The sequence below is a fragment of the Colobus angolensis genome, unplaced genomic scaffold, assembly GCF_000951035.1.
Source record: "Colobus angolensis palliatus isolate OR3802 unplaced genomic scaffold, Cang.pa_1.0 Scaffold535, whole genome shotgun sequence".
Taxonomy (NCBI): Eukaryota; Metazoa; Chordata; class Mammalia; order Primates; family Cercopithecidae; genus Colobus; species Colobus angolensis.
Window position 1 is genome coordinate 1,459,526 of NW_012118877.1, and position 14,966 is coordinate 1,474,491.

At 35.4% G+C, this 14,966-nt stretch overlaps 1 protein-coding gene across 3 annotated transcripts in view; it reads left to right on the top strand.

The window, feature by feature from the left end:
* EIF3E (eukaryotic translation initiation factor 3, subunit E) overlaps positions 1 to 11,382 on the top strand; it is a 45,299-nt gene extending 33,917 nt beyond the window's left edge. For 2 of the 3 annotated variants that reach the window (XM_011961097.1, XM_011961098.1), the window contains exons 11-13: positions 9,658 to 9,760; positions 10,045 to 10,179; positions 11,192 to 11,382. In XM_011961097.1, the coding sequence (XP_011816487.1) occupies positions 9,658 to 9,760; positions 10,045 to 10,179; positions 11,192 to 11,230 (277 nt within the window). In that variant the 3' untranslated portion in view covers positions 11,231 to 11,382. Of the gene's footprint in view, positions 1 to 9,657; positions 9,761 to 10,044; positions 10,349 to 11,191 lie in introns of those variants that run through there. The other variant, XM_011961096.1, reaches the window with a different exon arrangement.
* Positions 11,383 to 14,966: the final 3,584 nt, after the last annotated feature.

Here is a 14,966-nt window from a genome sequence, read left to right on the forward strand (position 1 = left end):
TGTTCTAGCTCTTTTCCTTTAACTCTGCAACCATAGATTCATTATTTTCTTTCTTGGAATTTGGTTTGTTATATTTTAACAGGAACATAGATTAAGTATGTGTCCTCCTTACTGAAGAGAGATTGCAGCTCAAAGAAGTTAATAGAGTGGGAATGTTTCCATATACCTTTATGTGACATTACCTAAGAATTTTTCAAGCTTTTCTCTGTGTAGATTTTTATTATTTTCTTAATCTCTGTAGTTTTATGCTAGACAAAAATCTACAGAGCATTTTCAGACTAAAGTCCTAGTGGCTTTCCAGAGTCCAAAAATATTTTTTTTTCTAGTAGTAGCATTTTCTTTCACTTCAGCTCTTCAGTTTTTTTTTTCAATGTTTTACTAAGATGATTAAGAGTACATGGATCAATGATGTGTGTTTTTCTTTTTTTTTTTTTTGGAGACACAGTCCTGCACTGTTGAGTACAGTGGTACGATCTCTGCTCACTGCAACATCTGCCTCCTGGGTTCAAGAGATTCTCGTGCCTCAGCCTCCCAAGTAGCTGAGATTACAGGCATATGCCACCATGCCCAGCTAATTTTTGTACTTTTAGTAGAGATGGGATTTCACCATGTTGGCCAGGCTTGTATTGAACTCCTGGCTTCAAGTGATCTGCCTGCCTTGGCCTCCCAGAGTGCTGGGATTACAGGTGTGAGCCACTTGCACCCAGGGGTTTTTCAAATACTATGGTAGAATTTTCAGTCTGAAAGCAATCTTAGGGATCTTATAATCCAACAACAGTTACTTTTTAGGTGAAGGACTTTTCAGTAGAATTTTCTGTGGTGATAGAAATGTTTTATATCTGAAAATGTGTTTGTATGTGTTCAGTATGGTATACCAAAGATGGCTCACATTTCAAGATCTTGAAGCATGGCTTTCAAATCTCTATGTGTGTGACAGTGGGACTTATTTTCAAATGCAGTATCATATATATGAATATATGTATTTATGTATGTATATAAGCAGATCAAAGCAGAGCCCATTCACCTTGCCTATCTTACAGCTCTGTTCAGCTTCTCTCCTGACTACTAAGACACCTCTTTGGAACACAATTTTACAAAACACTGACTCAGAACAACTGCATTGTTTTGTAGCCAGGAAATGTAAGGCTCAATGAGTACATTAAACTAGGTCTTGATAGAGCCTACACTAAAGGTGTCTGACATTCATTGTACTGTACCTCACTGTAAATTCTTTTATATTGTGAACAACTTATATTTTTAGAAATGTCAGGTTTGGATTAATTTGTCATTTAGTGTATCAGTTGAGCCAGAGGATAAAGTTGAAAACCCTAAGTCAGTTTAACTCTGTGTTTCAGAATCTTTGTAGAGTTTGTTTTATAAACTCCCTGTAGCCACCCTAAACCTTTGAATCAGATTTATTGAGTAGGCTGTGCTATGATTTGCAGCAGGGCTGCTGTGCTGTATCTTGAGGGTGGTTATTCCGAAGCACAGCCAGAATCCAAAACCACTGCATTAGGTAACCAATTTTTTAGGCGTGTAATTACAGCCTGCTAAAGTAATGGAGTGAAAAAAATCAGTAATTCAATACCTTTATTGTATAATGAATTAAGAAGATAAGCTTCTTCGTGTTTTTAAGGATGCTGTAATGGGTTAGAAAGACAGTGGCTGGACAAAAGAAACTACCATCAGAGTGAACAGGCAGCCTACAGAACGGGAGAAAATTTGTACAATCTACCCATCTGATGAAGGGCTAATATCCAGAATCTGCAAAGAACTTAAACAGATTTACAAGAAAAAATCAAACAACCCCATCAGAAAGTGGGCAAAGGATATGAACAGACACTTCTCAAAAGAAGACATTTATGCAGCCAACAGACACATGAAAAAATGCTCATCATCACTGGCCATCAGAGAAATGCAAATAAAAACCACAATGAGATACCATCTCACACCAGTTAGAATGGCGATCATTAAAAAGTCAGGAAACAACAGGTGCTAGAGAAGATGTGGAGAAATAGGAACACTTTTACACTGTTGGTGGAACTGTAAACTAGTTCAACCATTGTGGAAGACAGTGTGTTGATACCAGAAATACCATTTGACCTAGCCATCCCATTACTGGGCATATCCCCAAGGATTATAAATCATGCTGCTATAAAGACACATGCACACATATGCTTATTGTGGCACTGTTCACAATAGCAAAGACTTGGAATCAACCCAAATGTCCATCAATGATAGACTGGATTAAGAAAATGTGTCACATATACACCGTGGAATACTATGCAGCCATAAAAAAGGATGAGTTCATGTCCTTTGTAGGGACGTGGATTAATCTAGAAACCATTATTCTGAGCAAACTGTCACAAGGACAGAAAACCAAACACCACATGTTCTCACTCATAGGTGGGAATTGAACAATGAGAACACTTGGACACAGGGTGGGGAACATCACACACCAGGGCCTGTCGTGGGGTTGGGGAAGGAAGGAGGGATAGCATTAGGAGATACACCTAATGTAAACGACGAGTTAACAGGTGCAGCACACCAACATGGCACATGTATACATATGTAACAGACCTGCATGTTGTACACATGTACCTTAGAACTTAAAGTATAATAAAAAGAAAAGAAAAGAAAGACAGTGGCTGGAAATAGTAAGTATTTATGTTGGGATTTTATAAATACAGCAAACATTTTAATTTGGACTTCAAGGATTTGTAATCCGTGATAATGACCAACAGAGCTAAAAACTACCTTTAAACAATATACAGGAAAAAAAATACTTTAATCTAGAGGTTTTAAACCTAGTTGTACATTGAAATCATCTGGAGAAGTAAAACAACAAAAATTTAAGCTTAAAAATAATAGATTTCCTGCTTTTATCCCAGACCTTCTGAATCAAAATCTCTGTGATGTAGGCATTGAGAATCTGGGATTAAAGCTTCTCAGTTGATTCTTTTGCAGTCAGCCTTGGGGAATCATTGCTGTAAATTAGTGATTTTATAGTACTGACAGCACATTAGAATCAAATGGGAAACTCTAAAGTAATAAACAGAAATACTAGATGACTGAGCCTAACCATTAAAATCATTTTCTGGAGGCAGACCCCAGAGACTGTGTTTTAAAAAAGGTCCTCTAAGTGACTTTGATGCAAGATCTGGCTTAAAAAAAAAAAAAAGTTACACTGTTTATTTCGAGATGATTATATATCAGTTGTACAAAATGATAAAAAGACACCCTGTGTCCTTTTCTCAGTTTCTCCCATTAGTAACATCTTGCAAAACCACAATAAAATATAGCAGCCAAGATGTTGATGTTGATACATTCAAAATATAGAATATTTCTATCACAAGGATCCTTCAAGCTACTCTTTTATAGTGGTACCCCCTTCCCTGCCACCCTCTCCTTAATTTCTGGCAACTACTCATTTGTTCTCCATTCCTGTATTTTTATTACTTTGAGAATAAGCAAAACTTTTCTAAAAGTTAGTGTTCAGCTTCCTAAACAACAAATATGCTATGTATCATGATTAAGGTATAATTAATTAATAGCGACCTACCTAGTAGTACAGCTCTCCAAAGAAAACATTACAGATGTTAATGAGCGCCTCTTTTGGCCAAACACAGGGTAGAAAGTAGTGAGTTCTGTTTCAGAGAGCTTAAAATCCAGAGGAAGAAGCAGATATTAAATAAGTGGACAAATATAAAATTACAAATTATTGAAAATATTTGTAATTTTGGGAAGTTTCCAAATTTCATACGTGAAATTACACATTATTAAAAGTATGTCCATATCAGTCTCTCTAGTCTCTGCATTGGAGAACAATGGGAAGAAAATTAGATAGGGTCAGTGAATCCTGATAACTCTCTACATGGAATACCTTTAAGGCCCAAATTAGACTTTTTTCCACTGAATACTAACTATGGCAAATTATTCCATTCACTAGTTTATGCTGGGTTGTTTTTGCCTTTAATTAGTTTAAAGTTATTTGATGTTCTGTCTTTTGAGGGAGGGGAAAGGATATGTCTCAGCTTCTTTTTCTTCCACCAAAGGACACATTTCAAATGCTGAAAATAGTATTATAAAACCCATAATTGTTTATTAAATAACTCTTTCTATGTGTAATTTGGAACATTCTCTGTTAATAGATTTCCTGACTAAATGCCTGTAAGCACATGTGATAGCTTTATAAAAATGTATATTAAAAATGTTTTATATGTTTTTATACAACCTTATTGATCTGTAGGATAAGTTACAAATCTGTTTACCATAAAGTATGCAACATGTGTCAAAAAAGATTACTGTGTTGGGGTTTAATTTAGTATAGCTGAATCGTTTTATCAGCTATGGTATGTGTCTGAAATTTAAAAGCTGTTCTAAAATAATTCTTGGACCAGTTTTCAATTGTAGATAAAAACAAAGTATGGAAGTAATATTTTGAATGTGTATGATAAACATGTTGGAGCATACATGAATATAATTTCCCAATGGGGGTTACTTTAAGTTTTGAAGTTATTCTACTTTGCTTATTTTATTAAGTTATATTTTAGGTCTTAATATTTTTCTTAAAGTTCTTATAACCACATAACAATTTACATTTAGAATGTAAATGTATGGAGATAGTTTCAAAGGCCATTATCATTGCATTTCTGCATTATCAATAAGGTTCAGTTATTTATAAGATTATAAAGAGATATTGGAAAGTTCAGTGAGAATTTTCAGTTTTCACATAAGGATTTAGCATTTCTCAATTTTCTCCTGTTTTCTTTGTCCTATTTCCTCCCAATCATACAGTTAAACATAGTTTACACTTAACACTGATTATTTAATTAGTTGTCTTAAACTAACTTTTCTTTGGATATTCTGAATAGTTGGCCAACAGTCTTCAGTGAAAACTAGACCAGAGGTTTCTGTGTTCGAATGGTTAAATCAACAGTATTTTGAAATAAATTGTGCCTATCAGGTAAAATTTGGAAAGCCAGGTTATTCAAAGAGGTAATTAATAAGACAGGTGAAATATAGGACCTCCAGGTCCTTACTTTTCCAAGTCTTTGTTAAGATGAGACGGTGGGGGAAGATGGTGGCTATGGGAGAGTTCAGAAAAGGAAGACCATTTAAAAGATTAGGCACTGAAAACCTGACAGAAAATCTAGAGTTGATACAACCCTAATCATTTCCCTAAATTAAGACTTACATATCTTGTGTCCTTAAATGGGATCTCTGGTATTTTTTTACTTCCTGGAAACAAGGTATTTCATTTTGTGCTAGAAGCATGAACATGTTTAATTAAATTGAACTGAGGATGAAAGATTTTTTTTTTTTGCTTTCTCTTTTGAAATAGCACTTAAGAATTCTGTACGTATCTTATTTAACATATTCGATACTGTGTTTTGTGTGTGTGCCGGTGGAGCAACAGAGCTAGTTAGGTTAAAGATATTTATAAGGGATTTACAGAACATATTTAAATATCTACCTTAAGCTGCCTACAGACAAGATTGAGATTTTTAGTGTAATCTAAATAATCTAGAAATTTGAGTGTTTAATATCTGGATTGGACTAGATATTTTTCTCAGAAATTCTGCATTTTGATGGATTTTGTCTTTTAGTTTAAGACCATAGAATGAAAATTCCATTGTATAAATTGAATTATTTTCAGTAACATGAGGTAGCATATTCTGGGATAGGTTAAGCCAACTTTTTGTCTTTTTAAAAGTGGTTTTATTTATCCTTAGCCACTAGACCACCAGGGACAGCTTTTTATCTTCTGAACTTTGGTAGGATATTACACTCTTATTTTAAAATCTGTACTATTCTGCATAAAATTGCTAGATTGGAAAAGAATTGTGGACCTTGATGATTTCCATTAGTCCTTTTTTTGCTTTTTTTTTTCTTTGCTTTTTGTAGAGACGGGGTCTTGCTGTGTTGCCCAGGCTGGTCTCAAATTCCCGGATTCAAGCAGTCCTCCTTCCTTGGCCTCCCAAAGTGCTGGGATTACAGTCTTGTTAATTATTTGGTTTCTTTTACTGTGTGCATTTTCATGTTACTTAAAACAAACTAGATTATTTCCACATTCTTTAATTCAGTCACAGTGGTAATCGGTAGCTTAGATAAACTGAGATGCCATCAATAATTTACTAGTATTCTTTGGGCCTTATTTCAGGTTTTTCTTCGACTTGATTCACTTCGAAAAGTAAAGATCAACAAATAAAAGATCAACAAGCACAGTGCAAACAAAGATCCACAAAGTAAGATATGGCTTAGAGCATGCAGGCATTGATGGATCTTGATACTTGATGCAGAATTAACACCAGCTATGTTGGAATGAGACTTAGAATACGGATGTAAAGAAAGAGGGAGGGATAGAGAATTCTAGTTAGTTATTACATAAGATGGAATTTTTTTTTATAGAAGCACAGGATCTTGTTCTGTCACCAAAGCTGAAGTACAGTGGTGCAATCATAGCTTACTGCAGTCTCAAACTGCTGGGCTCAAATGATACTCAGACCTTAGCCTCTCGAGTATCTGGGACTACAGGTGCAGGCCACCATGCCTTTGTGTGTGTGTGTGTGTCCCTCTATGCGTGTGTGTGCCCACGTGTGCACAGAATCTCTCTTCATTGTTCAGACTGATCTCAAGCTTCTGGCCTCAGCCTCCCAAAGTGTTGTGATTATAGGTATGAACCACCACATCCAGCCTACAATGGAATTTTCATTCTATCGTCTTAAAAATCTAAGATTAAATATCATTTCCTTAGGTAAGCTATTCCTAAAATCTCCAGATTGGAACTGGTAGACCTTTTTGGATTTCACATACATAGCTCCTTCCACTTTTTCTTTTTTCTTTCTTTTTCTTTCTTTCTTTTTTTTTTTTTTTTCCGACACGGAGGTCTCACTTTGTTGCCCATGCTGGAGTGCAGTGATGCCATCTCAGCTCACTGTAACCTCTGCCTCCCAAGATCAAGCGATGTTCAAGTCAAGACCCCCTTGACTTAAACTCTGTAAAGACTGGCAACAGAGGATGTTTTGTCAACAGCATCTAACACGGTTTATATTTTGTTGAGTGAATGTCAGTGAAGGAAAAGGATTGGTTTGGTTTGGCTGGCATGTTATATTTATGAAGGAGAATAATGGGAACTTGGAAAGTTAAAAGTGTTGAAAGGAATATGGAAATAAACTGGGTATAGTAGTCTCCCTTTATCCAAGGGGATACGTTCCAAGACCCCCAGAGGATGCTTGAAACTGCAGGTAGTACCAAACCCAATACATACTAGGTTTTTCCCTGTGCACATATAACTTGATAAAGTTTAATTGATGAGTTGAGCACAGTAAAAGATTAACAACAATAATAATACATTTATAACAATGTGCTAGCATCACTACTCTTGTACTTCGGGGCCATTACTAGGTAAAATAATGGTTCCTTGAACATAAGCACTGTGATAACAGGGAGCTTGATCTGATAGCTGGGATAGCTACTATGTAACCGATGGGCGGGTGGCTATACAGTGTTGATATGCAGGACAAAGGGATGATTCAAGTCCTGGGTGAGGCATTAGGACAATACAGGATATCATCATGCCAGCCAGAACAGTGTACAATTTAAAGCTTATCAATTGCTTATTTCTGGAGTTTTCTATTTAATATTTTCAGACTGGAATTGACTGCTGATAACAGAAACCATGGAAAGTGGAACTACAGATAAGTGGGAACTACTGTAGTTGGGTTGTAGAACTAACCTGGCAGTTATGTAAGATAGATGGAAGACACTCAAGAGGTAAAGTAGTTAGAAAACTAAGAAATAGTAATGGAGCCTGAACTAGGGTAGTGACTAGAGTGGGAATCAATCAGACAGTAAATTTTTATTGTGTCCTGTGTATGAGGCATTGTGCTGCTAACTGGTAGACATAATGGCAATGAACAAGGAGGATACGGTGCTTGCACTTTGGTTACATGTATACAGTCTACCTTGGAGACAGATATTCAGTAAAACAACTATAGCAAAAATAGGTGCTATGAAAGCACCCAACTGATGTATCACAGATGGGCGAGGTGTCTTAGAAGGCTTATGAGGGTCTTATTTTAGCTGAGACCTGATAGCTTCCATGAAGATAAAAGACAGTGTATAAACACACATATATACATGCATGTATACTACATACTCTTAAATATTTTACATGCATATGTAGGTACTCTTCCATCAGCTGAACTGACTTAACCTGCTTACTACGACTGGTGTGTTTTTAATTCTGATAAATTAAGCACTGCAATGGCCCTCTTCAACCTGATCATAAAATAGGAAAAATACAAAATGCAGATTGATTGATATCAAATAGTATTTTAGATCAAGATCTTCATGGTCTGGTGCACTCCCTCCGTCTCTTTTATCTGAAATTCAGTGTCTATATATATATAGACATATACACACATGCACTATATATAGTGTATAGCTCCAGGGAGTGCCCCCACAGTTTATAGCACAAACATACACAATGTCCCTCAGTTTTATTTATCTTTTTCCTGAGATTATACTTATTACTGATGCTCCTTGTAGTAGGTTTACTTTTTTAAAAATTTTATTTCAGTAGCTTTTGGGGCACACGTTTTTTTTGTTGCATGGATGAATAATATAATGGTGAATTCTGAGATTTTAGCTCATAGCTTAGCTCCCACTTATAAATGAGAACATAAGATTTTTGGTTTTCCACGCCTGCATTATTTCACTTAGAATAATGGCCTCCAGTTTCATCCAAGTTGCTGCAAAAGACATTATTTTCTTCCTTTTAATGGCTGAGTGGTATTCCATGGTTTATATATACCAGATTTACTTTATCCACTCATTAGTTCATGGGCACTTAGGTTGGTTCCTAAGTGAATTGTGAATTGTGCTGCTGTAAATATATCTGTGCAAGTGTCTTTTTCATATGTCTTCTTTATACAAAGAAACCTTTATACAAAGGTTTCCTTTGTATAACCATTATATAGTTGTCCCTTGGTATCCTTGGGAGACTGGTTCTAGGACCCTCCTAGATGCCACAATTCAGATTCTCAAGTGTCTTACATGAAATGGGGTGATATTTTCATATAACCTATGCATATTATCCCATATACTTTCTGTCATTTCTGGGTTACTGTTAAAAATGTAAATGCTATGTAAATAGGTGTTATACTGTGTTGGTTTTTCATTTGTATTATTTTTGTATTCTTTCTTATTGTTTGTTTTTTCCTAAATATTTTCTATCCATGGTTTGCTGAATCTGAGGATGTGGGACCTGTGGATATGGAGGGCTGACTTTTAATATACCCTCATATAGAGGGAACATCATAAAACCTTTTTCTCCCTTAGATCATTACTTGTTGAGCACCTGGTAAATGTAAAGTACTGTTCTAGAAGCTGAAGGGTTTCCATAAATGCAGAATGTTACCCTACCCTCAAGGATTTTACAGTCCAGTTGGTGAATGGAATAGGTTGTGCGTAGTACAAGTCAATAGGCACAAGCACATGAACAAATCAGACAGTAGGGGTCATGGTATATAAAAGAAAGGTGATCTAGAAATACCGAAAAGTCTCTGTGCAGAGTATGAGTCAACACTGTGTACATAAAACTAAGTTTTTAGGCCCAGTCAACTAACATTGCTGTTTTTACTTTTTCGTTAGCATGTTGGCAGATAAATTGAACATGACTCCAGAAGAAGCTGAAAGGTGGATTGTAAATTTGATTAGAAATGCAAGACTGGATGCCAAGATTGATTCCAAATTAGTGAGTATTACGTTAGCTATGCTACATACTATAAGTTCTTGATTATACTTTTGGGAATTCTTAACTGGGACATTTTATTACCTCCTTTAATAATTTATTTTGTTTTAATGTAAAACATTTCTTTGAAGGCAACAAAAGCCTCCTATTTTTTTTCTTACTTGGTAAATATTGTCATCTCTATATAGTGCATTAAAATATGTGCAAAGGTTATGTCATGCTTATTACTCACCTGAGAAACTCTGTCATTTACATTATAGGATCAATTTCCCTGTGTTTCCTTTTAGGGTCATGTGGTTATGGGTAACAATGCAGTCTCACCCTATCAGCAAGTGATTGAAAAGACCAAAAGCCTTTCGTTTAGAAGCCAGATGTTGGCCATGAATATTGAGAAGAAACTTAATCAGAATAGCAGGTCAGAGGTAAGAACCACACATTTTCTATTCTGTCTGGAATTTAGCAACCGTGCAATTGTTACATGAAGTTTGAAAGTGTATTGATATGAGTTGTAGCTGATTTTGTTTTTCTCTTTAAAGATATGAACATTTTAAGAAATTACTAAACAAATGAATTTTTTCTTAGATACATTATTGTGTTCCTAGTTTATTATAACTATTTGTCTTTTGCTTTGACTCTTCCTGTGTGACTTCATTAACTCATTTCCTCAGGGTTTTCAACACATCATTTTGATACTGGCAGATGATAACTTACATGTGTAGCCCTCTTTCAAGTGTTCAAAATGTGTATTCCTTCTAAATCTAAAGAAATAGTTCTGTAAAAATGTTGATCTTATTATATGTATTAGTGCTGATCTTATACAAATGTCATCTTTCATCTGATATTCACATCAAAAATTAATCTCCCATTTTGGGAGATTAATTCTGCATGTTAGAGATTGAAGCAACTTGAATGGCCTTATAATTTTGGAATCCTAAACTATGTTGTTTACACATTATGATTATGTGTAACTGGAGGGTAGGAAGTCATTAGGAAACAGTTGTGGGATATGCAGAAACCCTATTTGATTGAAATTTTAAGAACAAATTTGTGTCCGTGGAATAGTCCTTTAGTTCAAAAGAGAAGGATGCATTAGAATTTGAATTGCATATTTTAACCAAGTTTAGAATAACTGAGCCTAGAAAATAACTTTCATATGATGTTTTTTTCTGTGTGCTTCAGGATTAATTTGTGGTGTTTATTGTTCCAGTATTAATGATACCGTTATTGCTGTACATTTTAATTGGCCAAATACTATACCAGATAATAATTTTGATGTTTGTTTTGTCCTAAGTGGGACATCTGACATCTAGTAATTGCAGGAGTTAAGATCTTAGAATGGTTTGGCAAGAGTAGTGCTAAAGTAAATGCTGTATGTTAGTTTTTTTCCGAAAGTATTTTCTTTTCACTCTGTTGATTTCTTTTTGTGTATTTTAGGCTCCTAACTGGGCAACTCAAGATTCTGGCTTCTATTGAAGAACCATAAAGAGAAGATGAAAAAAAAAAAAAAAAAAAGAGAAGAAAGATGAAATAATAAAATTATTATATAAAGGTTGACTTACATTTTGGAAACAACATACTGAGTATACATTTTGAAGAATTGGAATAAAATTGACTGATTCATTTTATCTTGCTGTCAATTTTCTTGCATGTGCAAATTTGTGTTTTTTTAACTTTCTTTTTTGGAATAATTATATTCAGAGGAAGTTGCAAAATTAGTACAGAGAAGTCCATGTAGGCTGAACCCTATTTCTGTCAATTTTTTCACTTTATGTTACTGTGGTACAGTATCAAAACCAGGATGTTGACATTGGTACAGTATGTGCGTGAATAGCTCCCTGTCATTTTATCATGTGTAGATTTGTGTAACCATCACTGCAACCAAGATAGAGAACTATCATGATCTCCCTCATGCTACGTTTTTGTAAGCCATACCTACTCCCAACCAGCTCTAACCCTAGGAACCACCAATCTGTTCCTCATCACTGTATTTTATCATTATGAGAATGTTATATAAATGGAATTACATAATACACAACCTTTGAGATAAGCTTTTTTCATTCGTCACAATGCTCTTGAGAGCCATTCAAAGAGAGCACGGAGACCTCCCAATACTAAACTTAGCGTGGGGGTCTACAAACTTTTTTTGTGAAAGGCCAGATATTAAATCTTAGGCTTTGCGGACCATATGTTCTCTGTTTTAGCTATTCAACTCTGTCATGTAGCACAAAAGCAGCCTTTGTATGTAAATGAATGCTTATGGCTGTGTTCCAGTAAAACTATTTACAAAAACAGGCCAAGGGCCAGATTTGTTTCACCTGCTGTGGTTTCCAACCCTTGGCTTGGGGTATTGGTACTTCTAAGCTTTAGTCTAAGGGTGCTGAAACTAGGAAGACTGTTGGTTAGGATAAGCCAAGTGCTGTTTTTTTTATTCATCTGTAACCAGTATTGTGAAGATGCCAAGTATAGGGCAGGAAAAAATACATATAGAAATATAAAGAATTCTTGGTAGTACAAAATGGTCAAGGATCATGGAGAAAATACCAAAGTGTTGCATCAGTAAGAAGGTAGAACAGTAACAAGATAGACCCTTTATATATGTAGCAGCTAATTCTATGAATTAAAAGTTCTTTATCAAATAGAGCCATAGTTATTATACAGAACTATATAAAATGGCATATATTACTCAGGCTATGTAGAATTGAGAAAGATGTTCTCAGTTGAGAAGGAAGGAAACAAGACTTCCATGTTTCCTTCTTTACCAGTAACCAAAGGGCCAAAAGTTCCTACCTGGAGACATCATTAATCACCGTTTAAGACTGTAGCTCATTAATAGCTAACAAAGATTTCTGGATGCTTACATAGCTCAGCAGCTAAAAACAATTATTAAATGTGCCTGTGGACTAGTAAAAGCCCCAGGTAGGAAAAATAGGAAGCCAATAATAAGAATTTAACATGTGTCATAGGAAGCCAGTAATAAGTATTTACCATGTGTCAGGCATTTTCATGTCCTCTGTTTCTCTAAGTAAACTAACCTAAGGAGAAGGAAGGGAATCTTAGCATTTGAATGCCTTGCTTAAGCCTGGAAATACTAAAATTTAGGTGGTATTATTTATATGTTATTGATGAGGAAGCATACTCAGATGGTTGCCTAAAGCTGGATTCCCCAGCTCCTGGGCTATGGACTGCTACCAGTCTGTGGCAGCATTCGATTCTCAGGAGCGTGAACCCTAGTGTGAACTGAGAGCATGAGAGGGATCTAGGTTGCGCACTCCTTATGAGAATCTAATGTGGCCTACCCCCGATTTGTGGAAAAATTGTCTTCCACGAAACCGGTGCCTGGTGCCAAAATGGTTGGGGACTGTTGGCTTAAGGTAATACCTAGTGTAAGTTAAAGTAAGGAAAACTCTTCAGTTATGTCACACTAACCTTCCTTACATCATTCATTGTTGGTTTATAATTAGAAATTGCAAAGAGTTAAGGGATACCTATTTAGTAGATTGTGTGAACAGGTCTTGATCCACCAAACGCTAGCTGTCTCAGCACCATTATCTTCCAATAAGAGCAAAGGGTACTCTTTTTCTGTGGGTATAATCGTTGGATACTAGTGTGGCCCCTTACATGCAAAACCTATTGGAACATAGAAAGCTCTGAAGAACATCTCTTTGATTTTTCTTTTTTCCATTTATACTCTGCTCCCTCAAGATTATCTATTATATGAATAATTAATGCTCACTTCTACCACTTTTTTTCTTTTCACATATTGCCACCTTTTGAACTTGAAAGATGATGCCACTATGGATTACTAGTATCAATTAGAAAAAAACTATATACAACTAATGGCCATTTTTGCACATTACCAATACTTGCTCATCGTGAAAACCCATTTTTGAAGTTTGCATAATAAAAGTTACTTGATTTGGGGCTTAACCTTAATTTTTGATAACAGATAGGCTATTCCAAAAGTAAAGTATTGAGCATCAAATAAGTACTCATTTTCTTGTGCTCTTTTTTTTTCCTTTTCTTGCCATTCAGTAGATAGTACATCCTTCTGTGTGTTAGCAGCTTTTATAAACACATCAAAGAACACCATGAAACTGACGTTAAAAAAAAAAAGTTGCTTTGAGTCCTTTAAAATTTTTTCTATGCATTCATAAACATATGTTTATGCTTTAATATGAACTATACAAGAGTATTTGTAAATGTCCAGTTTACGGGGAAAAAAAAGCAAAAACATGTATTTATCCAGTACCAATGCTTCCTACCTGCTACTGAGCTTAAGAAATAGAATGGTCCTAGTAATTGGTCCTGTGGGCCCCTCAGTAATTTTATTTTCTTCTTTGCCCCTAAAAAGTGAACACTACCATAACTTTTATGTTAATTTCCTTGTTTTTATTGTTTTGTCACACACACAACATACACATATAGACCATATATACACACAGTTGACCCTTGAACAACATGGGTTAAGGACACCTATTCACCAATAACCCAAAAGTCAAAAATTATTACATGGAGACACAGTCAAAAGTCCATGTATAACTTACAACTTCCCCAAAACTACTAATAGCTTACTGATAAACAGTTGATTGATTAACAAATATTTAGTATATTATATACTGTATTTTTACAATAAAGTAAGCTATAGAAAAGAGTGTTATGAGGATATAAGGAAGAGAAAATATACTCAACATTGATTAGGTAGAAATGGGTCATCATTATAAAGGTCTTCATCCTTGTCTTCACATTGAGTAGGCTGAGGAGGGGGTTGGTCTTGCAGTCTCATGGGTAGCAGGGCAGGAAATGGAGGAGGTGGAAGGGGAGGCATGAGGCAGGCACACCTGCAAATTTAAGGAAACACTAATTCGACGTTTTTGCTTTTTCATTTTTCTCAAAATATTTGTATATGATACTCATCCTTTTTTCACCATTTGTGTAGTTTTTAGTGCCTGTATCAGAAGGGTCTATGTCATGAAAGAAATCAAAAGCAATCTTGAATAATCAGAACCCTTCTGTAAGATATCTAACGTCAATTTGTGTTCTGGCACTGTTGCTTCTGCATTGTCTTATCATCTGGCACTGGTTCAGAAACACATCTCCATCAAGTCGTGTTTTGTTAATTCCTGTAGTATGGTGTCTGTTAGCTCTTGAATTTCTCCAAGATCTGTATCTTGAAACCCTCCATCCCCCACTTTTTTTGCCATATGCATAA